The sequence below is a fragment of the Ostrinia nubilalis genome, chromosome 11 (genome assembly GCF_963855985.1).
Source record: "Ostrinia nubilalis chromosome 11, ilOstNubi1.1, whole genome shotgun sequence".
NCBI lineage: Eukaryota > Metazoa > Arthropoda > Insecta > Lepidoptera > Crambidae > Ostrinia > Ostrinia nubilalis.
In genome coordinates this window covers 11,510,273-11,536,318 of record NC_087098.1, presented here as the reverse complement: position 1 = coordinate 11,536,318, position 26,046 = coordinate 11,510,273, and the positions used below count along the sequence as shown (strand labels likewise).

At 39.1% G+C, this 26,046-nt stretch overlaps 2 protein-coding genes and 1 long non-coding RNA gene across 4 annotated transcripts; all 3 read right to left on the bottom strand.

Annotated features, from left to right (window-relative positions):
- Positions 1-346: 346 nt before the first annotated feature.
- On the bottom strand, positions 347-21,532 carry LOC135076267 (exportin-4-like). Its single transcript, XM_063970751.1, has 15 exons — positions 19,093-21,532; positions 18,694-18,972; positions 17,583-18,410; positions 17,322-17,488; positions 16,851-17,009; positions 16,219-16,325; positions 14,505-14,661; positions 13,272-13,431; positions 12,415-12,584; positions 9,833-9,963; positions 5,639-5,790; positions 5,032-5,201; positions 4,739-4,838; positions 4,043-4,252; positions 347-3,085 (listed from the first exon to the last, which is right to left on the bottom strand). The coding sequence occupies exons 1-15, from the start codon at positions 19,141-19,143 to the stop codon at positions 2,612-2,614; spliced, it is 3,315 nt and encodes a 1,104-aa protein (XP_063826821.1). The 5' UTR covers positions 19,144-21,532; the 3' UTR covers positions 347-2,611.
- Positions 21,533-21,633: 101 nt separating this feature from the next.
- Positions 21,634-24,417, bottom strand: LOC135076266 (acetyl-CoA acetyltransferase, mitochondrial). Of its 2 annotated transcripts, XM_063970749.1 has the most exons (4): positions 24,153-24,417; positions 23,761-23,955; positions 22,314-23,332; positions 21,634-22,004 (listed from the first exon to the last, which is right to left on the bottom strand). In XM_063970749.1, the coding sequence occupies exons 1-4, from the start codon at positions 24,210-24,212 to the stop codon at positions 21,734-21,736; spliced, it is 1,545 nt and encodes a 514-aa protein (XP_063826819.1). In that variant the 5' UTR covers positions 24,213-24,417; the 3' UTR covers positions 21,634-21,733. The 2 variants fall into 2 exon arrangements, with proteins under 2 accessions (XP_063826819.1, XP_063826820.1); XM_063970750.1 differs by lacking the exon at positions 21,634-22,004 and having other exon boundaries at positions 22,030-23,332; positions 24,153-24,401.
- Positions 24,418-24,650: 233 nt separating this feature from the next.
- On the bottom strand, positions 24,651-26,027 carry LOC135076268 (uncharacterized). Its single transcript, XR_010258230.1, has 4 exons — positions 25,710-26,027; positions 25,330-25,622; positions 25,166-25,228; positions 24,651-24,961 (listed from the first exon to the last, which is right to left on the bottom strand). It is a non-coding gene; the product is annotated as an uncharacterized LOC135076268 (long non-coding RNA).
- Positions 26,028-26,046: the final 19 nt, after the last annotated feature.

The following is a 26,046-nucleotide window of genomic DNA, read 5'->3' as shown; positions in this document are numbered from 1 at the left end:
CGATATTGACATTGACAATGACAGTCATGACATTTACTTTTTTTTCGTGCAATTAGTCCGGGATCGAGGCAATTGCTATTGATCCAACCAAACTTTGGCTCACTGGTTGAATTTTTTGCGTTCCAAAGTTTATTATTCAATTTATGAATTTGATTTCCTACCTAATTAAATCTTTATTTCCATGCATTTCTCTCATTCCATTTGGAGTACAGGCCTCTATACTAATTTGGATACAGAACCGGCCGAGTTTTAGCGGAGGCCCTAATAACAAGGCATGCGTTGGTTGATCAATAAAACAGAAGATAAACAAGAGGAGGGGTATAATGTTTAAAATTAAACAAATGAATGCTTTATGAAATTTGTACAATTTATTCAATGCAATACAGATATTGAAAAGGTATTACCAGGGAGGTATTAAAATATGTTTTGAGTATTTACAACATGGCATTATGTAGATATTTAGTTTCACTGATAAAACAATCATTCCACGAAGGAACTTAAACATCTATTCTATCTATTAGGCCGGCAACGCACCTGTAACGCCCCTGGGTCTGCGGGTGTCTATGGGCGACGGTAATCACTTACCATCAGGTGATCCGTCTGCTCGTTTGCCTCCTATCACATAAAAAAAGAAAAAAAAAAAAATCTCTACGCCTAATAAAATTAACAATAACTAAATAGCCTGACTGTAAATAAAACTAAAATATCAAGCAGGTACAAGTTGGCTGAAAATATCAGGAAGACAAGGTTAATATGGCTGTAATTAAAACGTTATTTAATTATGGTATTGCAAGATTCTTAAGCTCGGGCTACATACAATTCATTAATACGAATATTCGAAACTAGAAATACAATAAAATTGTTTGCTATAAGTCTCTGAGATAACTACAGGATTTACTTAATGTTACTCTCAACTCTCTTTTACGATTAATAAAATTAAATGTTCTTGAAAATATTTTTTCTTACTTCAGTAATATTAAAGTTGCTTATTCGTTTATCAAGTAACGATAGGCACACAATTAGACAAGTTTGAAAACTTACTTAGTGGGAATGATAATTATGATAAATAAAAATTGACATAGTTTGCAAACAATTATAAAATAATGTAGACTTGTTAGTCTAAAAATAAATTAATTGCATCATAAATGTCCGAGTGAGAAATAGATAGGAAGAAAGAGAGAGAGAGAGAGATAGAGAAAGGTATAAACTTAACAATCTATCAAAAACAGACAAATCAATACTTACAACGTCAGTAAAATCACACATATTGGATGCGATGCGACATAATATTTAGAAAGACTAGTTATAAGAAAAATTTATTTCTACATGTGCAGTGACGAGACAAAGAGGTACTTAACATGTATCCTAATGAATTTGGCTGAAAGAAATTGAGATTACAAAGAACTTTCTTTAGACAATGCATCGAAAATTAGCATACCCGCCCAAATGGCAAAAATTACGAGGCTCATTCCAGAAGACACTTTAACGCTAATATATAAGACGGAGTAAAACCTGCAATAAATATTGAAAGTGCATTTTAACACTTCTCATAAAATAATGTAAACTCAATACAGTTTACAAATCCTTATCATAGTAGAAACCACAAATTCTCCTAACTAGCCGTAAGTACTAAGTGTACTTAATAAATCTAACTATATTCATAATTATGTAATACCACAGTAAATCTTTACTTCTGCACTTTACACATTCACAACCACTTTAAAGATTTGTTATAGTTTGTTTTTTTTTTCGTTGTGAACATAAGATAGCAATTTGCTGACGAAACTATAAAATTGACTTTTTGTGTTACTGGCAAAGAATTTTTGAAGAATAGCTACAATAAAATTTTACAGACTCCAAATGCGACTGTGAAAAGTGTAAAAGAAGAGTCATTAATAATTTAGCCAGTCAATTTTGGAGTCATAAAGCACCCTGTTTAACGTTTAGGCCATTAAACGTTTAAAGAATATTTCTTTAGAACAAGCCTTTTCCGCTTATGGCGCTTATATGCCATATTATACACTCTCAAATATTAATTTACACAATAGTGTTTCATTACAAATAAAGTTTACACAGCCCGTGGAGGGACTTTTCAAGACATTAATTTAAGTACACATTTTATCAACATTCGAACACGCAATAAAGTCTCACGAATACGCAAATCATATTAACAATCAAGTCTTCTTAAAACATTTGGTTCAATTTATTTCAATAACTAGTTTCTAAAAATGCCAAAATTACATTAATATGTTAAGATTACGCTAATTTTGTCACCGCGTCGAGTTTAAGATAGCTCGTCCTGAATCACAATTAAAATCTAGTTAAAACATTAACGATATGAATAGGTTATGTCAGATGACGCCAACAGCATGAGGCGTCGTTTCATAATGTCATTCGCTATAAAAGCCTGCAGAGTTGCTACTGCATTTGAATTAGAGATTACACAAGGGCGAGGTCTAGGCCTCGTTCGATTGTCGTTAAACAATCAATATTTAGGAAGTACGCTGCGTTCGAGAGCTTCAGCTTTTTTGATATACCACTGTTGCTCTCGCGCTAATCGTATGACCGACAGGCCGATTAGAAGAAATCACATGCAGTCATCTATTGAAAGTTATTTTACGATGAGGAAGCCGTGCACACTGGCTAGGAACTTATCGAAGTTATCCTGGAAGCGCAGTTTGTGTGGGCGGAGGCCGTCGAAGAGGACTCCGTTGGTGAGTATGCCGAAGGCTTCTTCGAGTCGCGGCACGCTGGCGGGGTCGTTGACCGCGAAGGCCTCGATCAGCTGACGCGCGAGGCCTTCTAGTAGCGCTGGTTTGACACACGTGAGCGCGTATATAGCGGCGCCCGCGGCTGGTATGGAGTCCGGAGGGATTTCCATCTTGATGATCAGCATGAGCAACAGTTCAGCTAGGGTTAGAAGGGACAAAGCGAAGGGGTTGTCGTCACCTAGCGTGCGCGCCTTGTTGGCGAGCCCGACGATGGTGTCGCAGCAGAGAGTTGACACATCGTACGAGACAGCGGTAAGTCCAACGCGTAGTGCCGTCACGACCATGTTGTAGTCTCCGATCGGAAGTGTAGTTAACTGCGGATAGAAAATAAATTATGTTAATTACTAATGAATAAAACCTCGGCTGCAAATTTTCATAAAACAGACAGACACACCCGGTGTAGTAGGATAGTTGACATAAGTAAGGCCCGGTTTCCACCAAGGCGAAGCGGAGCGGAGAAGTGTTTTGAATAACCAATCAGATTTCATTATATTATTTCGATCTTCTTTCCGCCGCTGTCAAATTCAATAGAAAAATTCATCCGCCCGACACATATCTCCTATCTTCTCCGGTCCGCTCCGCCTTGGTGGAAATCGGGCCTAGCTCTCTTTTCTTCTTTCAAGAGTTTATGAGGCAGCACGCAGTGTCGCGTGTGACGTCACGTGCTGACGTCACGGCGGAGGTCACGCACCTGGTCGGCGGCGTCCAGGTCGCGCAGCATCCTGTAGGCGTGGTGCGCGAGCGTGGGCAGCGCCAGCAGTGTCGCGTGTGACGTCACGTGCTGACGTCACGGCAGAGGTCACGCACCTGGTCGGCGGCGTCCAGGTCGCGCAGCATCCTGTAGGCGTGGTGCGCGAGCGTGGGCAGCGCCAGCAGTGTCGCGTGTGACGTCACGTGCTGACGTCACGGCGGAGGGCACGCACCTGGTCGGCGGCGTCCAGGTCGCGCAGCATCCTGTAGGCGTGGTGCGCGAGCGTGGGCAGCGCCAGCAGTGTCGCGTGTGACGTCACGTGCTGACGTCACGGCGGAGGGCACGCACCTGGTCGGCGGCGTCCAGGTCGCGCAGCATCCTGTAGGCGTGGTGCGCGAGCGTGGGCAGCGCCAGCAGTGTCGCGTGTGACGTCACGTGCTGACGTCACGGCGGAGGGCACGCACCTGGTCGGCGGCGTCCAGGTCGCGCAGCATCCTGTAGGCGTGGTGCGCGAGCGTGGGCAGCGCCAGCAGTGTCGCGTGTGACGTCACGTGCTGACGTCACGGCGGAGGGCACGCACCTGGTCGGCGGCGTCCAGGTCGCGCAGCATCCTGTAGGCGTGGTGCGCGAGCGTGGGCAGCGCCAATAGCGCCGGCGTGATGAGTGGTAGTAGCAGGCGCAAACCACGCGCACATGTCTCGCCGACGCCGACGGCGCCTGGTGACGTCGTCGTCCGCTGTGCCCCGCTACGGGCGATGCAGCATATCATTTCCATTAGCGCGCAGATGTCCTGGAAAGACAACGAATTAATAAGCTTGGAGTCTAAAATCCATTCGATGACAAAAATCAATCGACTCTTCAGAGATAATCATCATCATCATCATCATCTCAGCCATAGGACGTCCACTGCTGAACATAGGCCTCCCCCAATGCTTTCCATGCTGCCCGGTTGGTAGCGGCCTGCGTCCAACGCCTTCCTGCTACCTTTATGATGTCGTCGGTCCACCGTCATCTTACCCACACCCACGCAGCGTCAACACGGCCACCAACGCAGCGACGCCAAAACTACGTAGATCCGACGATCGGCTGTATTGGTGACGCCAGCGCTACATAAATTCGGCGATCGGCAGTTTTTTTTATCCACAACGAGGAAGCTCTTGGCCTGTGTCTCACCTGATTGGCGTCACTGCAACACTGAGTCAGCGCCACGTCAACGCTGCGCTTGTATGAGCAAGATGACTACGCTCGAAAGACGCTACTGTAGGGAAGGCCTTACCTCATAAGCTTCTTCTTCGGCATCTTGCGGGATGCTTGATATTTTTCCCGAATTCCACCTCATGTATACTTCGAATGTAGTATTGCACACTTCTAGGAACCTATTGGAACAAGCAACAATTACTAAACATAACTTTTAGTACACTTGAAAAATTTTATGGCAATTTTATTCAAAAAGCTAAGCAACAAGATTTTATAACGTGCCAGATAAGTTAAGCCAGTCGGCTGTTGTCGACGCTTTTTCCAAAGAAGAAGCAACTTTATTCCACCGAAATAAGAATCAAGACGACGTACTTGTTGACATTCTGCGGCTGTACCGAGTGTAACATCCGCTTGGCGCTCTTCGCCAATAGATTGAGAGCTGGCAACACCACGCCAGGGTAGTTATGGTAGCGGAATATGATCCCGGGGACCTTGTCTATGGCGCCGATCAGCATCATAAACTGCTCGTCCATTGATCCCACCTAAAAAAAAATGACGACATTTTTCTCCCAAAAAAGCAATATTTTCTGCCTTCGACGCTTATAAATAACTTCTTGGGCGAGTACATGGAAATGTCCATGTTTGAAGTTCTAGACGCTGTACAAATAGCAAGGACATCAACATTATTTTAACTCTTCTTCTTCTCTATGGATATTGTGTTTAGACGTTTGCCAAAGTCACGTGAGCATAGCCATTACACGGTAGATAAAAATATAAACCTTGGGTTTGAGTAGGTAGTTAGGTATAGTCTAGCGTGCACATCTAGATTTCAACTTTACATACTTGGAAAAAATATTATAACACAGCAAGGTTATCCTTAAAAAATAGAGATTTCTATTTCCGATCTCATTCAAGTATTACCTGACATTCATAGTTTCAAATTACGAGTGATAGAGTGAATACGGCTACAATATTTTACCTCAAGCATTCCTTCAGTGACTCCAATGAAGCAATCCAAAGTGTCCGCTAGCATGTTTCGCACGGGCTCGGTGTCGGATTCCATGTTGATCAGGTTCATAAGCTTCTCCTGTAGCGCTACCGTGCTGGATAGTAGACGATTCCTTACATCTCCTAGGGATATAAAACAGTTTAGTTAAATACAAGGTTGAAAGTCTCTAAGGTAAAGGAAATTAGGCCTGGTTTCCAGTTCCATCAAGGCGGAGCAAAGCCAATCCGATTTCATTCTGGATTCATTCATTATTGGAGAACTAGCTTTCCGCCCGCGGGTTCCCCCGCGTGGCTTTTTGTCTGTCACAGAAAAACTACAGGGTGTCCCTTAATGCAACGTCAAGCCGGAACTGGGTGTTGAGGCAAGTTATGCTGGTTATCAGAAAAAGATAAAAAAAAATCTATGAGGCATTTTGTCAAAATAATAGGCATTTAAAAAAAAACAAAAAAATCTACTCCCGGTGACGGTCTTTTTACTCGTGTTGCCACAAATCTTCACTTTTTCCAAATTTTTTTTTTGTTATGTAACCCTGAATAATGCTTCTCTAAATTGTTATCAAAATTACAAAACCAGCTGCTCCAGCTTAGATGAAAAAAATACATTATTCCCAAAAAATTTTTCAAAATAAAAATTTTGCCTAGTTTAAACTGACTGTACTGAAAACAAAATTTACTACGCGAGTGTGGCAAGTGACGTCATAATTTGGCGCATTTAGTAAGGATTCCAAAATGGTATAACACTTGGTAAATTTTTGCTGTAATTGTCGACAATTTTTGGTTTTTTGGAAATAATCCCGTTTTTAACTTTACTACCTTGGTTAAAAATTATTATTCTAATGTGGCCAAAATTCAAGTTTCTGGCTTAAGTGAGGTGGAGAAGCCATTTTAAAAGGTATGAGCGGAACGGAGAGGGCCATCTTACCAAGCAGGGATGTTATGGATATCCGTAACCGTAACCGAAACTATCGGATATCCAAAATAAAAAATATCCATAACCGTAACCGAAACTGATTCAAAAGTTACGGATAGTTTCGGATAAAGGCGGAGTCTTAAGGGTACAATTCCAAACTGCAAAACTCTATGAAATCTGCAGTATACACGCCGCAGCTGCAATGCCGCGCTGCCGATTTCATAGAGTTTTGCAGTTTGCGGTTGCAGTTTGCGGTCTGCGGCACGTCTTGGAATTGTACCTTAAATCTTAATATTTCTTACCAACTTGTCTGGCATTCCCTGGCACCATCTAATATGCCAGCCTGTTTTACCTTTATCATACATAGGTGTCGTCTTAGTTGGTACATAAAGTAGCTATGTGGGTGACGCAGCATCTTGCTATTGGAATTATACCTACATTTTTTAAATTCTAATAATTCCGTAACCGAAATTATCCGAAACTTTCGGATAATCTGAAATTATTTCATATCCGTGACCGTAACCGAAACCGGTATAATATTATTCTAATATCCGTAACCGTATCTATAACCGAAACTTCATATCCTTATTATCCCTGTTACCAAGTACAAGTGCAGGCAGAGCAGGTAGTAAAGGCGCGCGCGCACGGGTGACTTTTGTCACAGTATGTCAACTACTAATTACTGTCATGGTGACAAAAGTTTCTGTGACTGACTGTACGGTAGTCAGTCACAGAAACTTGAATTTTGGGCACATTAGAATAATAATTTTTAACCAAGGTAGATAAAGTTAAAAACGGGATTATTTCCAAAAAACCAATAATTGTCGACAATTACAGCAAAAATTTACCAAGTGTTATACCATTTTGGAATCCTTACTAAATGCGCCAAATTATGACGTCACTTGCCACACTCGCGTAGTAAAATTTTTTTTCAGTACAGTCAGTTTAAACTAGGCAAAATTCTTATTTTGAAAATTTTTTTGGGAATAATGTATTTTTTTCATTCAAGCTGGAGCAGCTGGTTTTGTAATTTTGATAACAATTTAGAGAAGCATTATTCAGGGTTACATAACAAAAAAAAATTTTGGAAAAAGTGAAGATTTGTGGCAACACGAGTAAAAAGACCGTCACCGGGAGTAGATTTTTTTGTTTTTTTTTAAATGCCTATTATTTTGACAAAATGCCACATAGATTTTTTTTTATATTTTTCTGATAACCAGCATAACTTGCCTCAACACCCAGTTCCGGCTTGACGTTGCATTACGGGACATCCTGTATATCGCGCGCGTCCCTGTTTCAAAAACCTGGATAAAAACTATCATATGTCCTTTCCCGGGACTCAAACTATCTTTATGCCAAATTTCATCAAAATCGGTTCAGTCGTTTAGGCGTGAAAGCAAGACAGACAGAGAGAGTTACTTTCGCATTTATAATATCGTCAGTTGCAGGTTCACTTGGGGTAACTGACAAAATACAGTTTTTCAGTAGAGCCGTTTAAAGTTTTTTTTCGTCTTAAATCGGACATAACTTTTTTCCTATTTAACCTTTTTTGGATCTGTTTTTACAGAAATGCTTAGAATTCTACGCGGTTTTAGATTAAATAAAAAGAATTATCTAATATGTCTTAGTTAAGGAAATAAATTGCAGTTACACCAATGTATTTTTGTACTTTTGACAGTTACACTAATTTTACACCATACTTTTGGAAAAAACATAGGTCAAATTGGTGTAAGTACTGCCCAAATTAAAATAATTTGATGTTTTTGCTGGGTTTTGTTTACTTAGTTGCTGTATAATTTATGTAAAAGTATTAAAAACTAAGAGAATTCATGAAAAAAATAACATTTTGTCGTTTTCTTTGTTTTTTATTTTATTTTATTAGAATTAACTTTTATTTTATTCATTAAAAAATGTTAAAAAAGCCATGGGAATCAAGAAAATATGTGTATTTTAATTTTTTTAAGATAGAAATATTGAAATAACTAAAGTATTACTGTGAAACTAAGTAATTTCAATATTTTTTTAAGCTTTGACTTACGAATACCGTATTTAGCTCTACAGGGCAACTTAAACTGAAAACAAAATGGATTTAATTTCCCACCTCTTTATAGCAATGTTGAATTAAGGTCATGAGTACTACAACAGTAAAAGTAACAGAGTAACAACAGGTTAATGTTAGCAACGCGCAGTGACGCCTAGTTGGCTGGATAGTTGCTTAATTTCAATTATTTTTTTTGTTGAGCTAACTTTGACTTCTTTAACTGATACTGCTGGTATAATAATAATGTAATATGCCTTAAAACTTTCTAAATTCCTATTTTATTTCATGTAGCAAATCAGTGTAATTGCAAAGTTTTGTAGCAAAATTTTTACATTATCACAGATACACCAATTCAACCTGGTAAAATTATTACAATGTCAGTTACACCAAAATTGTGAAGGAAATCTGAAAAGTTCACACCTGAAAATGTCCGTGTAATTGTATTTTTTTTAAAGCTAGAATTTTTTCACGTATACCATTCGAAAGAGCAGAAAAAACTAAGAAAAACTGTATATTTAACTCAAAAACCGTATTTTGTCAGTTACCCCAAGTGAACCTGCAACTGACGATATTAGTATAGATTAAATCTGATTGGTAATTCAAAACATTTCTCCGCTCCGCTACGCCATGGTAGAAACCGGGCCTCAATCGCTTCCATCTTTCATCAGGCGAGATGGAAGCCGAGAGCTTTCCCAGTATGGTAAAAAAAAATACGTGGTGAAAAAGGGCAAGTATGATAAGTTGATCAAAACAAAAGTATATTTTTGAAGCAATGCATTCAATTTTATTATAAACTACCTTTCCGCCCACGGCTTCTCCCGCGTGGAATTTTGTCTGTCACAGAAAAACAATATCGCGCGCGTATTTGCTCACCGTTTAGACCTACCCTGGACTACGACAAACATTTTAAAACCAAAATCAGCTCAATCGGCCCAGCCGTTCTCGAGTTTTAATCAGACTAACGAACATCAATTCATTTTTATTTATATATATAGATAGATAGATTATTTAAAGTCATCATTTAAGCATTATCCTATTCTGTATCATAAAGGTATACGAGTATTTTGGCAGTTGAATTCTTTTTATGCAAGACAAGGCAGGTATTTGACTGCAATCGCACCTGGCGTTAAGTGAGATGTAGTCTAGGATGGTACATATCTGCCCTGTAAGTGCCTATTCACTCTCGCCTTGTTTATTAATGTTTTTTTACTAACCTTCAGCATAAGTGGCACAGATGGCGAAAGCTCTGTGCAACTCTTTCCTCAGTTCACCGGGCAGGTTATTCCCGGATGCTTCCCACGCTACCAGGTTGAGGAACTCCTCGCAACTGGCCAGGGGGTTTTGTCTGGAATAACATCGAACATGTTTATAGAAGAATGTGGAAGTATACACTTTACCATATGACTTCTCATTTAAGTCACTAGACAGACTATATCAACAGCTTGAAACTACGACTGCATAGCAAACTACAATTGAAATGTCAACTATTTAAAATTGTCTGTTTCCAAGAATGACAGTTTTTACAATGTTCGCTTTTCGCACATACTGAAATTATAGAAATGTAAACATTATGAATAGAAGACCTTCTACGACTGCACACATTTTAAATTGAAGACATTTCGATAAAGCTGACAAAATAGTAATGCAAACATGAGTACGTAGACTTTTTGAGAATTGTACATTAAGAAAACCTATATTTAGTATTAGCCCAGCAGGGTCCTAAACTAACGGCTGGCCCTGTAGCCTTATTCACGTAACAAAACTTCAACGACAACAAAACACTGAGTCACGATCGTATCGAGTAATCGTTCTATCAAAATGACCCTTGTGAATACCGATTTAGAACTGTTTTTCAATGGGACGACTTCTGATCGTCAGCGAGATCTTGACTGTCAAAATACGTGATTTTTTTTACCTAGGAAACATCCCTATTGTACATTTTAGGAAAACAGATATTTCCGGCCTGTAGTATTAGCCCAGGGTCCTAAACTTACGGCTGGCCCTGGAGTTGACCACAGGGATGTTCTGGATGTCCGTAACCGTAACCGAAACTTTCGGATATCCGAAATAAAAAAATATCCGTAACCGTAACCGAAACCGGTATAATACTATTCCTATATCCGTAACCGTATCCATAACCGAAACTACATATCTACAGGGTGTTAGGTAAATGGGTATATGAGCCGACACTAGCCCATGTTAACATGGGCATATAAATGGTATGGTGAAGTCAGAAAATTTATATCTTCATTTTAATTATTTTAATCCCAACTAATATTATAAATGCGAAAGTAACTCTGTCTGTCTGTCTGTCTGTCTGTCTGTCTGTCTGTCTGTTACGCTTTCCCGCTTAAACCTCGCAACCGATTTTGATGAAATTTGGCATAGAGATAGTTTGAGTCCCGGGAAAGAACATAGGATAGTTTTTATCCCGGTTTTTGAAACAGGGACGCGCGCGATAAAGTTTTTCTGTGACAGACAAAATTCCACGCGGGCGAAGCCGCGGGCGGAAAGCTAGTTTTCATATAAATCGGATTTTATAAAATTTATTTTGTATGAAAATTAAAAAAATTAAAATGACGATATCAACTTTCTGACCTCACCATACCATTTATATGCCCATGTTTACATGGGCTAGTGTCGGCTCATATACCCATTTACCTAACACCCTGTATAACATCCCATCAGTTGACCGTACATACTTGTGTTGCGCGTGCGCGAGGGTAGGCAGCAGCTGCAGCGCCTGCGCGGCGGCGGCGGGGGTCCTAAACAAATGGGCGGCCCTGGACTTGACCGTACATATGTGATGTATGTACTAACAACCCTTGTATTAATGTGTATGCTCATTTATCCTATAGATATAAGTCGCTTCATTGTATTTTATCATTTATTCAATAAACGGGATTGACTCAGTTCGGGTGTTTGATTATGAACTCCTCATATGGCGACCCATGTCATTCGAGCTGACCGCGCGTGTGTCTAAAGTACTTGTCCGTACATACTTGTGCTGCGCGTGCGCGAGGGTAGTCAGCAGCTGCAGCGCCTGCGCGGCGGCGGCGGGGGTCCTAAGGCCTCAGCCTCGAATTTAGCGGGCAGCGGGGCGGCGGCGGTGGCGGCAGGATCTTATGCGTAAAATCAAATAGACCGGTTCTCGAAAACAGCGGCGCGGGAGCGGGCAACGAGCGGGCAGCGGCGCAGAAGCGGGCAACGAGCGGGCAGCGCATTCCTTCTTTTGCCCACAATAAATCGAGCGTTAGGAATAAATTTGAATCGAAATAAAATTGTCGCCGTTGTTCAGACATTTCGTTTGCGAATATAAACAAATATCTCGACAACACAAACCCGAACACAACACTTCGCCGCTAAAGCGCCGCGCGAGCTGCCCGCTTGTTTCGAGAACGGGTCTGCGTTGCCCGCCCCGCTCCCGCGCCGCTGCCCGCTAAATTCGAGGCTGAGGCCTAAACAAATGGGCGGCCCTGGAGTTGACCGTACATACTTGTGCTGCGCGTGCGCGAGGGTAGTCAGCAGCTGCAGCGCCTGCGCAGCGGCGGCGGGGGTCCTAAACAAACGGGCGGCCCTGGACTTGACCGTACATATGTGATGTATGTACTAACAACCCTTGTATTAATGTGTATGCTCATTTATCCTATAGATATAAGTCGCTTCATCGTATTTTAACATTCATTCAATAAACGGGATTGACTCAGTTCGGGTGTTTGATTATGAACTCCTCATATGGCGACCCATGCCATTCGAGCTGACCGCGCGTGTGTCTAAAGTACTTGACCGTACATACTTGTGCTGCGCGTGCGCGAGGGTAGTCAGCAGCTGCAGCGCCTGCGCGGCGGCGGCGGGCTGGGCGGCCAGGTGGCGCAGGCACGCGCCCGCGCGGCTGGCCAGCCGCGACACCACCCACGACACGCCGCGCGACGACCGCCCGAAAGCGCACTCCAGGATCGGCGACATCTGAGATAAAAGCTTGCATTGTTGTAAAACACCGAACCGTCATCATAGCTGGCTATGACATTGACAAAAGGGCGCTACTATCATACTCGGTTATTAAGTTCACAGCGGACTTATCAACTCGAAAAGGAATCAACACCGTATCGCCTTTCGCGCGCTGTCAAACGCAAGGCGAGGCGTTTACGTTACGGTGCGGATAAGTTTGCGTTGTAGTATGGAGTTTCATACAAAGAATACTGACCGCCTCGAGTTGATACGGTACGATCGCTTTCCGGGTTGATAAAATTGCGACGACTTTTAGTCCCGATTTTTGCCACTTGACGTTGCAAAATCTTTTGAATTTATTACAAATGACAACACGATACTATTCTTGACAACTTTTATGGCGATTATTACTGGTATAACTAAACGTTCGTTTCAACCAAAGGTAATCCTTTACCATCCATTGCTGAGCAAAGGCCTCCCACAAGGGGCCACAAGGATTTCCACAACAACCGGTTCTGCGCTGCCCGCATCCAGATGCTTCATTCACTAGATCATCGATCCACCGAGTGGGAGCCACACGCTATGTTTTCCAGTTCATGGCTCAAGAAATAACTGACAGTTATACCAGCCATGTGCCCCGTCCATTGCATGTTTATAATTTATTATAGCCACAAAAGTAATTCTTCCTAAAACTATTTAACTAACCTCAGAGTAGACTGACGTCTGCGGCATCAGATAAGAGTTGGACCATATCTTCAAAAGCCAAGAGATGGTAGCAGACAGTTCTGGACTGAACACCGTTCCTAAACCAGCTTCCAACGCAGCACATTCCCACGCGCTTATGCGAAGGATTTCACCCATCAACCTAATAAAGGAAAAGTATTTATTAGTATTTTTAAACCTGTTAGACACAAAACTTGTACCATGGGAACAACCTAGATAAAGGCTAACAAACTTAACGCTTTTTCTGGATAGCATTATAGATATAGATCTATTTAGAAAGCACCCAGATGAATACACCCTAATATGATATTATGCTCATTTCAAAATATTGCGCAATATATTAAAGATTTAAAGTGCACAAAAGATCATCATACATTCACTGCATTGTATGATGTAAGATTTGCATAAGTATGTAAAAGATTTCCTAGCATTGTGTCTTCAATCCTCATTCTTTACAAAGCAAGAGGAAAGTTTAACAATAGCGATCTTACATATTCTGTTCATGAATACAAAACATATGTATACAAAAGCGAATAGTCTATTTACCGTTTATTATCTTATCAGTCCCATTCATTTTAAGTGTTGACTATTGTGTGAAATAAAATATACGACTTACGAGACCAAATCAAGATTTTACAAGAATAAAGCCAACCGTTGAAAAGATACAGAATTTAAATTTGCATGACAATAATAGAATCCTTTAGTTGTAAAGGTTGAAGGTGATCTTCACAAGCGTAAGTGGAATTCTACATAGGTAACCGCATTTTTTTATCTTTGTTACTTTCAATTTGACTTATAGGTATGCCAGTCGCACAGCCGCGACAGCAATATAATTACGCGCGAGCGATAAGGATGGGTAGCTAGGGGTCATTGGAGAAAATTCTACGTGCTCACGGACCAGGCTTTATGAGACTGAAATTGGCTAGAGTTAAAAGTAGATCCTTCTGTAACATGTCAATTTATAAACAAAGCTGTTGAGCTTTCTACAATAAAAACAATAGAATTATGCCCGTTTTCATCATCAATCCCTAATATTTAAGTGACCCTTGTGGTAACAGATAACAGGAATTTTGTTTTCATAGGGGTCATTTAAAAATTAGGGATTGATGGTGAAAACGGGCATTAGTCATTCATGTGTATGCTGTAAAATATTGTTGTTTCCCTTTACTTCAGTTTTACAGAAAAAACTTCGCTCACATAAGAGATTGTACTTACTTTAACACCGGGTCGACATTTTCCGTGCTATGGCTCTCCCCAACCAAGTACCTGAGGGAAGCGTCAACATTGGCGTTCTCTCTGATACTGTAGCTTATGATCTCCGGCGGTATCATCACAGTCTCACCCTCTGTGCAGTCTATGGCTAGGAAATGTCCTGAAATAAAATTAAAATCGAAATGAGACGCGTAAGATTTACACACAATTCGGTTAAGTACACTGGTCATTAAAAAATCGACCCACCCGCGACAAGCACTTTCAAACGTATGCATCCCCACTTCCCACCAATATTACTATACTATATTACCATTTAAAAGCCTAGTTCTAAACTTCATTTCATTAAAGGAAAGGTTTTTACCCCAAAAATGTGTCTGTAGAAGAATCCAGAGTCACTTCTTCAAAAAATAGGTAGTTACGCTTAAGCCAACTTTTATGGCTATAAAACTGTTAAGTTGGGATTAATCGCTATCCATCTGTTAAAGAGGACACGTAAGATCATTATTTGGTTTTATAACCATAAAAATTGGTCTAATTGATCCCAGAGGTGAGCCCAAAGTGAGGTCTTTTTTCAAGTTTTTCAAGTCACATTTATTGTATAAATATGTTTATCGTTTATTAGGAAATTAAATGTGTTTTTCTTTAAGGATATTTATTTGGCTTTCAAATAACACCAATATTGTTGGGGCACCATGATTGTGCCTGATTGTGTGATGACCTCCTACTAGGTGGACCGACGATCTGGTAAAGGTCGCGGGAAGAGCCTGGATGCGGGCAGCGCAGGACCGTTCATTGTGGAAAACCTTGGGGGAGGCCTTTGTCCAGCAGTGGACGTCATTTGGCTGAAACAACAACAACAACCATGATTGTGTCAATAGAAACGAGTTTTCCTGTAAAACGTAGGTGGGCCGATTTTTGTGATGACCAGTATATTTACGCTTATCTCAGAAACTACTGTGAGCCTGTGAGGCTACTCCTTAGGGATGTTTCCTGGGTAAACAAGCAAGAGTTTGAATTAGTCCGTCGGTTATTCTAATAAAAAAAACTCGACACTAATTTTTACTTCTTTAAACTAATGGAAATTGAAAGAGATAAAGCGAGCCAAAGTTCAAAAGTAAAGACCCGTGATGTCAAGGCGTGCTTAAAAGTGTAGCATTGTGTGACGTCACGCGTAACTTTAACGCATCATAACTTCGTAATTACTTGTTTGATTGAAAAATAAAAATATACGTGTCCAATATTTTTTAATAATAATTGACAGTGACAGACTAAAAGGTATTTTTTAGGAAACTAGCCTATTACCGTATTACGTCAACTTTTTTTTCTAACACGAAGTTTCTCTACCATACCAATTACTCATTCTATGACGTACTGAATCTAGGCGGGGGAATACGCAACCATACATGAAAAAGCATTGGAAATTCCAAATCTAAAACGTAACACATGTTGCGAGTGCACATGCCTGATATGAATGGAAAATAATGACGGCTGACTCATTCAAATGATTTATCATTACTTCGGGACGAAAGTTAAGTAACATTGTAACCACTTTTCTTTAGTTTCAGTGTCAGACTATGGATTTGAGGGTAGCTAGTCTGATCTTCGTCGACCGCTTAACACTGCTATTAATAAATAAATATTGTGGTGAACCCACTTTTAAAACAAGCGTTTATACGACGAAAATAAAAACAACAAGGGTAAAATAATTAATATTCACCAGTAATCATCAAGATCCAGTGCAAGTCTTCAAACAGGCTCACCAGTTGTTCACCATTGCTTACTGGCAGTTTACCCATGTGCATAAGCTGTAGTTGTCCTTCGAGCCTGTTTTGAAATAAATATTTATTAGTAGCGTGGTAGGGTTCAAAGTTACTAGTAAACTATTTTAAGCGCCAAATCTTTAAACTTGTCTAACATTGTAAGTACCAAAATGAGGTGTAATTAAAATATTATTTTACTATTTACAATATGTTGTATGTAATTTAGATGTACAGACAGAATCATTAAAAGTGTTTTGCTATGAAAAGAAATTCATATTTGGATCATTGTCTCTATGGTCATATCAGACATAGCCAGAGGGTCTGATTCAGTGGTGACTTACTTTCGAGTAAGCCCAGTAAGCAAAAGGTTCTAAAGTCCGGTCGCCGAGCAGACTATATAATTTCGTCCAATGACCCCAATCTACCCGCCACCCGTCGTACAGTCGCGACAGCAATATAATTACGCGCGAGTGATAAGGATGGGTAGCTTTGGGTCATTGGATGTAATTATATTTGCTCGGCGACCGGACTTTAGGACAGATAATTTAAAAGTAGCAAAATCTTTAAAATAGGTATCAATTTCACTCACCTCTTGCTCCTATCTTGCAGCAATGTAAACAGCACGTGGCAGCAATGCGCGGGCGCCTTCCTGGCGATCGCTCCGATCGTCAGCAACACGTTGCTGTGCAGTTTCCGCTCATCTTCCTCGTTGTCATCCTTGATATCTTCTTCTTCAGCCGCTGTACCTCTGTTGATTAATTTTTTTTTGTCAGCCAGCATGAACTGTCAAGTTCCTCAACTAGGTAATTAGGTTGAAAACTAAAATAAGCATATTATAACATACACAACCAACTTCAAACCAATGCTAAGCAGGTTGAGTTAAATATGCATAAATGCTGGAAACAGTTGCAAGAAAAAGAAATAGGAAATTAAATTACATTACTTGTACTTTTCATTTTTTCCTATGCAATGTCTAATAAATTATTTCTCCTCTATTTTACTGTTATGATTTTTTCTTAATAAATAATAAATTCAATACATTACAAATTCAATTATTTACCTTGTCCCATCAGGGGGTGCCAGTCTGCATTGAAGGTAGGTGTTAAAGACTTCTATACAAGGATTCATCAAGGTCTCATTGGAGAATCCATCTGGATCGTGGGCAAGGGAGCTCCATGTGTGCAGGAACTTATTCAGAGACTCCCTCCATACTGTGTCTTCATTTGTCTGTAAAAGTATAAAAAATAATAAACAAAAACAGTTACAGATTAAAAATAAACACAGTAAAAATGTTTTTTTTTATTTTACACCAAATGCTTACCACTTCTTCAACAACTGACGCCCTGATGCATGTACATGTTAAAGATGTCAAATTCTGCAGAAATGCTGGGGGAGTAGATGCTATCATTTGGGGAGCGAAAAACTGAATCAGTCGCCTATAAATATCAGATATCCCAAGCATCTCCCTTTCCACTGGCTGAACATATGCCATCATGTTCATAAAACTATTCACATAGTTCTCCAAATACTGCTGCTTTAAATTACCAACATGGACCACAACACCACTCAAACTAGCCAGTTGCACTAGACATGTTAAAGACGGGTTAGCTAACTCCGGGTTTGACCTCACATACATGTGTATCTCGAAGAATAATGCAATGAGTTCTGGCTGCATTATAGTGTCCCTCCAGCTGAGACTTAAACGCAATGCTGGGGCCGTATCACTTTCGTATATAGCTTCAAATGCACCGATTAACCTCTTTGACAGCAGAGGAGAGACATGGCTCCAGCACAACACTGTTTCAACAATTGTCAGAAGTTGCTTGGTCAGCATAGCTTGCTCCCCTTCAGGCCGGTGTCCAGAGCGGACTATCTGCTCCAAAACACCTACAGTAAAACGGAATATCCTCTTCAAATCAACTCCTTCAAATGACTTCTTGAGTCGAAAGTGAACTTCCCATATGAGCCCAACATCAGCAGACTTTACTGTAATAGCATATTCTTGCATAATGGCTAAAATCAGTGAGCAGGCCAATTTTTGCTGATTTATAGGAGAGCTCAAAATCATTTTTTCTAGTTCACCAATTAATGCTCTCCTTTCTCTGCCTCCATCATCAATGCTGCCTCTCTTGATGATTATAGCAATAGTCTAAAAGACAAAAAAAAAGAATTTTGTACTTATTTAAGGTATCATTCAGGCCAACAAGTCATGAAGGGTTGCATTTTATTTGGAATTGGCACTATAATAAGCAAGTAAACTTTCACTTCAGTTTAATGAATTTATCATACATAAGTTGAGATGTAGAACATGTAGAAAGTAACACATAAAATACTAAATATCCAGTTAAAATGTCTACATAATAACCCTAACATTTGTTAGCCAGTGAACCAAAAAAAAATACTCCCTTAATTTTACAGACAATCATATTTACCTGCAATAACTTCTCTCTCAGGAATGGAGGTGTATCTGACCTAAGAAGAAAATTCAACAAGTATTCCCTCAGGGATGAAATATCATTCTCAGACAATAAGCTCCATTCTCTAATTAACGCTGACTTCAATAACCCAGCTGCCTCAAACAGCACATAGTCAGAAGAAGACTTCTCCAAGAGTTCCCTGCACAGCTGGTAGGGGTTTTTAGTGCTCCGGAATTCCAGGAATACGCTTTCTGCCTGGTGGCGCTGCTGCGATGACACCATTTCTGGCGGTGCCTATAAAAATAATAGATAAACAAAAACACCACGAAGTGGAAACTATTCTACATAATAGAGGCAAGATGTAGATATATAAATATGAAATAAAAACTACAAACAATAGCCAAATTATCTTACCATCAGCATCTGAGCAGCAGTCTCTAATGTTTGTATTGCTGAGTTTTCCATGTTATTATTTTTTATTTAAACAAAATACTGATTGAAGATGAATTAAAAATAGTTCATTCACTACATCTGAAGAGTAATTAGTAATAATACGATTTACTTATTACATTTTTATCGACAAAATTACCACAGAAAATTACCAAATTACGAGTTTCATTTTTTGCAATAAAACGACTGACACTAATGACAGATACAAAAAAAATTCACCACAGACTGCTGAAGCTGAAATGATGTGTCATGTCAAAGCACAGATGAGTTTCCACCCCGTGTGTCAAAGCGTAAAAAGTTGCAGTATGTCAGCATTTATGTAGAGAGGGCTTAGATAAGATTTCCATTTCCATATCGGGCTGGCCATAAGGCCATATGCTGAGATTTTCGCTCACTCACAGCACCTCGCAGAGTCACAGATACTTTTGCACAATATGAAACTGAAACTTGATTTGCTTGCTTAGTCAATCAAGATAATTACTGATATGCTTAGATTAATAAAGCCTGATATGATTCCTCAACCTCAGCATGACCTCATTCATTAATTTCAACATCATTGCAATAATAATCATCATTTCAGCCACAGGACGTCCACTGCTGAACATAGGCCTCCCCCAAAGACTTCTACATCGCACGGTTGGTAACGGCCTGCATCCAGCGCCTTCCTGCTACCTTTAACAGTGACTTAGTTCGTTTACGGATCTCCTCATTTCTGATTTGATCTCGTAAAGAAACACCGAGCATAACAATAATGGTATATAATTATACCTAATTATTTTAGGTAGGCTTCATTAAATTACTTTATACCTTAAGTTTTTCTAAATTACAGAGCAACGAAGTAATTATATGTAGTCATTGTATGTAGGGTAGATTTCAATCATCACCATATAATTTTAGTTTGTCTGACCCACCAGAGATTGAACCCAGGACCTTTAGTAGTACAACTATTGTTCGATTACCTAAATCAGGGCTGTCCAAACCATGGCCGTGCGGCCCGCGGTTTGGATTATTGCGGCCCGTAGAATCTTTTTTATCTTCTGTAATTTTTTCTCAAAGAATACATTCTTTTATTTCTGAAAAGATATAGAACTGCCACTTGATTTTAGCGATTCTGCGGGCTATGTCAGTCACTCTGGTTCTCCTACGGATCTCCTCATTTCTGATTCGATCACGCAGGGAAACTCCGAGCATAGCACGCTCCATCGCTCTTTGGGTGACTTTGAGCCTTCTTATGAGGCCCATAAAATCCGCTAAAATCAAGTGGCAGTGGGCGGGGCACATAGCTCGAAGAGCTGATGGCCGCTGGGGCAGGAAAGTTCTTGAGTGGCGACCACGAGCTGGAAGACGTAGCGTGGGCAGGCCTCCCACTAGGTGGACCGACGATCTGGTGAAGGTCGCGGGAAGTACCTGGATGCAAGCGGCGCAGGACCGGTCTTTGTGGAAATCCTTGGGGGAGGCCTTTGTCCAGCAGTGGACGTCTTTCGGCTGAAACGAACGAACGAACGATAGAACTGCATTCAAAGATTTCCAAAAATTTGCTTGCCACACCCGGGAATCGAACCAACTAAAATCTGTTAAAAATTACACCCTGTATTTTTATTGCATCGATCGTTAGGGTTAAGTATAAGGATGAAATCTCTCTAACAAACTTGATAAATCAAATGAAAGGAAAACTATGAAATCTTAAATTATTTTAATTTTGTACAGAAAATTGTATGGTATGGTAGTAAATTTTCGAAAATCTTTGAATGCAGTTCTCATTCTTTTAAAAAATAAAGGAATGTTTTCTTTCAGTAAAATTTTCTATCTACAGTATTAAGAGTACTTTCCCTCCAGGTGGCATTACAAAATTCCACCCTGTATATTATGGTATTTCGAAATAATGGGTAAGTAGGTAAATCGAAAGTTATGAGTGATTCAGGTCATATAGGATGTGTAGGCTCCGCTCCTACACACAATATTAAATGGGTTGACATACCTTGTAGCTTTCACCAAAAAATATACTTACGAATATTTATAATATCCTTATTTGCTTGGATTGGATTGCTTTGCGTTGCGTATACTTTTTATAATAACTACTAATTATTACCGTGCTATAGATCCTACCTTACTATTATTATTATGCCTCCCTACCTTCTTAAGTATACTTACAAGATCGCAGTTTTCAGGAAAAATTACATTATATTTTAAAAATCTCTTCAATTAAATAAATGCAGCAATTTTCACATATTTCACGAGTCTCATATTGACCGCACGCACCTCGTGCGTGATGTGCCAAAAATTGCGGAGATCCATTTCGAAATGTATTCATCAATAAAGCGAAAAAATATTGCAATTTAATTTTAAAGGTTCCAGAATAACTAATTAATTTAATTTCTAAGCCCTTAACGTATCTGTTTAAATATAATTACCTATACTCCTAACTCCTGCAGTAGCAGGATTAGTTGCCCGTTTTTCAGTTATTCATTTTCAAGGGATACCCTTGATAATAATCAAACAACTGGATACATAGTACGTTGATAGTACTGGTAGCTAATATCATATACTTAAAATGCCTAAATTCATACGCTCTAAAGAATATCGCCATTGCCATCTGACTAATATTTTAATTTTCTTCTTCAATTAATTTTAATCTTCTCTCAAGCAGCTCCTTGTTCAATCTGTGCATACACAAGAATCTTCCATTGAGGAAAAGTACAGGGATGTCATGCCTATACAGACGCAACCACCTTAGATTTTCTTTCTCTGTTATGTCTACTTTTTCAATAGTAATTCTGCTTTTGAATGGTTCTAGTTCTTCCATAACTATGTCACACAGTGGACATGGATTTTTTGTATAAAATGTCAATACAGGTGGCCCATCTAAGGCTTGAGGTCTGGAAAGAAAATTAAATTCTCTCAAACAAAAATAATTAATTTATTTATATCCAGACCATTTCCTTACAGTTACATTTCGTACATATTTACAGGTGATAAAGATTGTTCCATAAAATACTAAATCAATAACAAAGTCATAAAAACATATTACACTCAAAAGGTATAAACTTCATCTATTCACACAAACAAAATTGTTACTGTCATACAGTAGTGACTACCACAATAAAGCAAATCATCTTATAAAGGCACAAGTAGCAGTTATACAATTGTTATTGAACAGCCAATCCATCAATGAATAGCCAACTTACAATTTTTCAATCATAATGGATGATGCACCACCTCCACCATTACAAATAGAGGCCACTCCCTTCTCTCCCTTCTTCAGAGCATGGCATAAGTGTACCACAAGACGGGCACCTGACATGCCAATAGGGTGGCCAATGCTCACAGCTCCTCCATGAACATTTACTTTGGAGGGATCTAATTCCAGTATCTTTTGATTTGCAACAGCCACAACACTGAAGGCTTCATTAATTTCCCAAAGGGCTACATCGTCTTTCTTAACTCCAGTCTTTTGCAAAAGTTTTGGAATGGCAACAGTCGGGGCGATAGGGAAATCAATGGGGTCACATTCTCCATCAGCAAATCCTACAACCCTGGCAATAGGCTTCACATTCAGTCTTTCTGCTGCTTGGGCTGTCATCAGGACAAGAGCTGCAGCCCCATCATTTAAAGTAGAGGCATTACCAGCCGTTACTGTACCATTTTCCCTTTGGAAAACTGTGGCCAACTTGTTAAACTTTTCAAAATTCACCCTTTTGTACTCTTCATCTTCAGCAAAGATAATTGGTGGGGCTCCTCTTTTCTGAGGCACTGGAACTGGTACAAGTTCATCAGCAAAAGCTTTGATTTCATATGCAGCAGCACTCCTCTTATAACTAGAAATGGCATAATCATCTTGTTGTTGTCTTGATATTTCAAATTTTTTGGCTGTATTTTCGGCACAATTACCCATATGGAATTTGTTGTAGACATCTGTGAGGCCATCAAATACTATTCCATCGACCAGCTGCATGCCTCCATATGTGGTTTCACCACGTTTTAGATAGAAGGGGACGTTTGACATAGATTCCATACCGCCAGCTAGAATTACATCTTGGTCGCCGGTCTGTAGTCCTTGTGCAGCGAGCATGACAGACTTCATGCCTGATGCACACACCTTGTTTACAGTTGTACAGACTGTACTCTTGGGAAGTCCAGCAAAAATGACTGCTTGTCTTGCTGGAGCTTGACCCATACTTGCGGAGCAAACATTGCCTATGTATACCTAAAAGTAAAGATTACAATTAAAATGTTATACTTTTGGTTCTAACATAGATTCCAGAGATAGTTAAATGTTGTATTAATAGTTAAATATTATGTATCATGTTTATGTTGATTATGTATGAAATCTTAATAATATTAAAATCATCATTCAGCACTTGACATACTTATTATCCAAATGGATATATTATCAAGTTTGTAATAATCTTTGATTTGTAAATTAATGAGTTTTTTCAATCATGTGATAATAATCTTTCTGTCAGTGATAACACCTACATAAATGTAATTTTTTGAACAAATTATTGTGTTCTTCTTACACATGATTAAAATGACATTAAATTTACATTTAATGGAATTGGGTGCACCATAAAGTTCTAAAAGTAGATCAGCTTAATAACTGTAAAATTAAGTGAAAGTGCACAATCAACTAACCTCTTTAATTTCTTCCTTAGGAATGCCGGCTCTTTCGACGGCTGCCTTTACAGCCACGGCGCCAAGCTCCGAAGCTGACATCGTTGCCAGGCTTCCCCTGAAGGATCCAATTGGAGTCCTGACAGCAGAGGCTATCACCACATCGTTGAGGGAAACTTTTGAAGAATATGCCGCCGCCATCACTTTGAGGAATTGCTAAACAATAAAGAAAAACGTAATGACTTCAAAAACTTGGAATGTTAACACACTACCTACGTGGGTTTTACCGAAAAATGAATGAAATGTATGGCCACCAGCAAACCAGCCAGCTATCTAGTTGGACAACTTATGAGCGACTGTTGGCTGACGTACCGGATTTAACGAAAAACGAAAAGGAAAACTGTTAGAAGTACCTTGTTCAGAACTGGGTGCATTTTGATGCTAATTAAGCTACTTCCTTTCAATAAGATCATTTTGAATGCTTATTAACGTCTACAAGCAACTAAAAGTAAAATGAAATGATTACAACTGGCCGCGAATGATACTTTATCTTTGTAAAAATAAAAATGTATTTACATATAATTATCTCTACAGATATTGCTTGATAAATGTTGCAAATACACCCTAATTCCAATATACATAAAGGCGAAGATAACTTGAGTTGCTAAAACAAGTTTTGTTGAAACAAACTTTGACCCCCGGATCACAGATTAGAGAGTATGTCTAAAGACAGATAGGAAACGGCCCTAGTATTGGTTAAACGATAAACAAACTGGTACCGAGCTAGATTGTCCAGTAGGTGGCGCTGAATACAATATGGCGTCTGCCGCCCACAGATTAAATATACCTGTCATACTTTTTTATGATCCGTTCCTTTTCATGTATTGCGGTTAAAAATAAAACTATTGAAGTATCAAATGAAACTTTATTGATGAAATATAACATGAAATATTTTGTTTACGAAAATCAATAAGCATTAAAACTATTGGATTTTAAAAGATTACAGTTACTGTTGTGATTACAGTAGGTACATTGTTTTAGTTTTTACATAATGTACTCACGGCTTGACATTTGTATGTAACTCATACAAAATAAGTTGCGTTATGACTTATAGTAAAATAGTTTTTAATGTTCTCCATAAATTCACACGTTCACTCTCACTTTGGTTCTGTCCAATCCAATAGCCACTGTAAGCAGGCCAGATCTACACGTTTCTCACCACCTGTAAAATATATGAAATATTTGTAAATTAAGAGCAAAAAGATGCGCATGTCACCGTAAGACTGTAATCTCCTACATCATCTACATTCTACACTAATATTATAAAGAGTACAGCAGATGAACAAGTGATCTGTCTTATCTACCATACCTATCTTACTGTTTTGTTTCTAGATTTGCACTACTTTGTTAAATAAAATTAATTTACCTTGTCAAATGTGTACTTGTCAATCAATTACATGTACATTCACAGAATCTGGATTCCACCAATCTGTAATTAAATAATTAACTTTTATTTGATCCTAGTCGAAAAGCGTCAGAGGATAGTGTTAGAATCATTTTGAGGGTGTTTTAAATTTTAAAGGTACTTACCAAATGTTCTTATCAACAGAAGTTAATATTCATCTAATACAAATCTTCCTAATTTAATGCATTTATGTCATGGCATAACTTGCAAATGAAATGAGTTCATCGTTTGTAATCAAGCATTCTTGGTCTGGTTTTATTGCTTATATAGGTTTCTTCTAAACTTATTTGAATAGGAAGTAAAGGTTGGTTCATCTGGATTTTAAGTAACAGTTGACAATAATGATCAGCACCGGTGATTCCATAGCAAGCACTTTAATTGTAATTGCAGCTTAACACCTTATAAGTTCGATATTAACCTGAAACAAATAGGTACTTAGATTCACTGTATAAAACACGTATCATCATTCACTGTGTCCTGCAATCTATGCCTGCAATGTACCTACGTGTATTGTATTTTGGGTCCAAACTCCAAAGTATGTTGTTACTCCATGAAACGATCCATATTTAGTTTCCATTGATTTAAATGGAGTTATGAATGATATTGTAATGAAGATTTAATCCTTTGTGTGGTTCAATACTTGATAAAACATGATGTTGCTGCAAGCTGCAATAACCTTTCTCGAGTGGATATCTTACTTGAGAGAAATTTCTTCTTAAAACAAACATCAATCCAACTGGCAATCCATGCACATGTAGTTCTTATTAATATTGATTGAGAAATTATTGATTTTAGATAAAATTTGTTTAAAGAAAAACACGTTTTTTCGATGAAAATTTTTG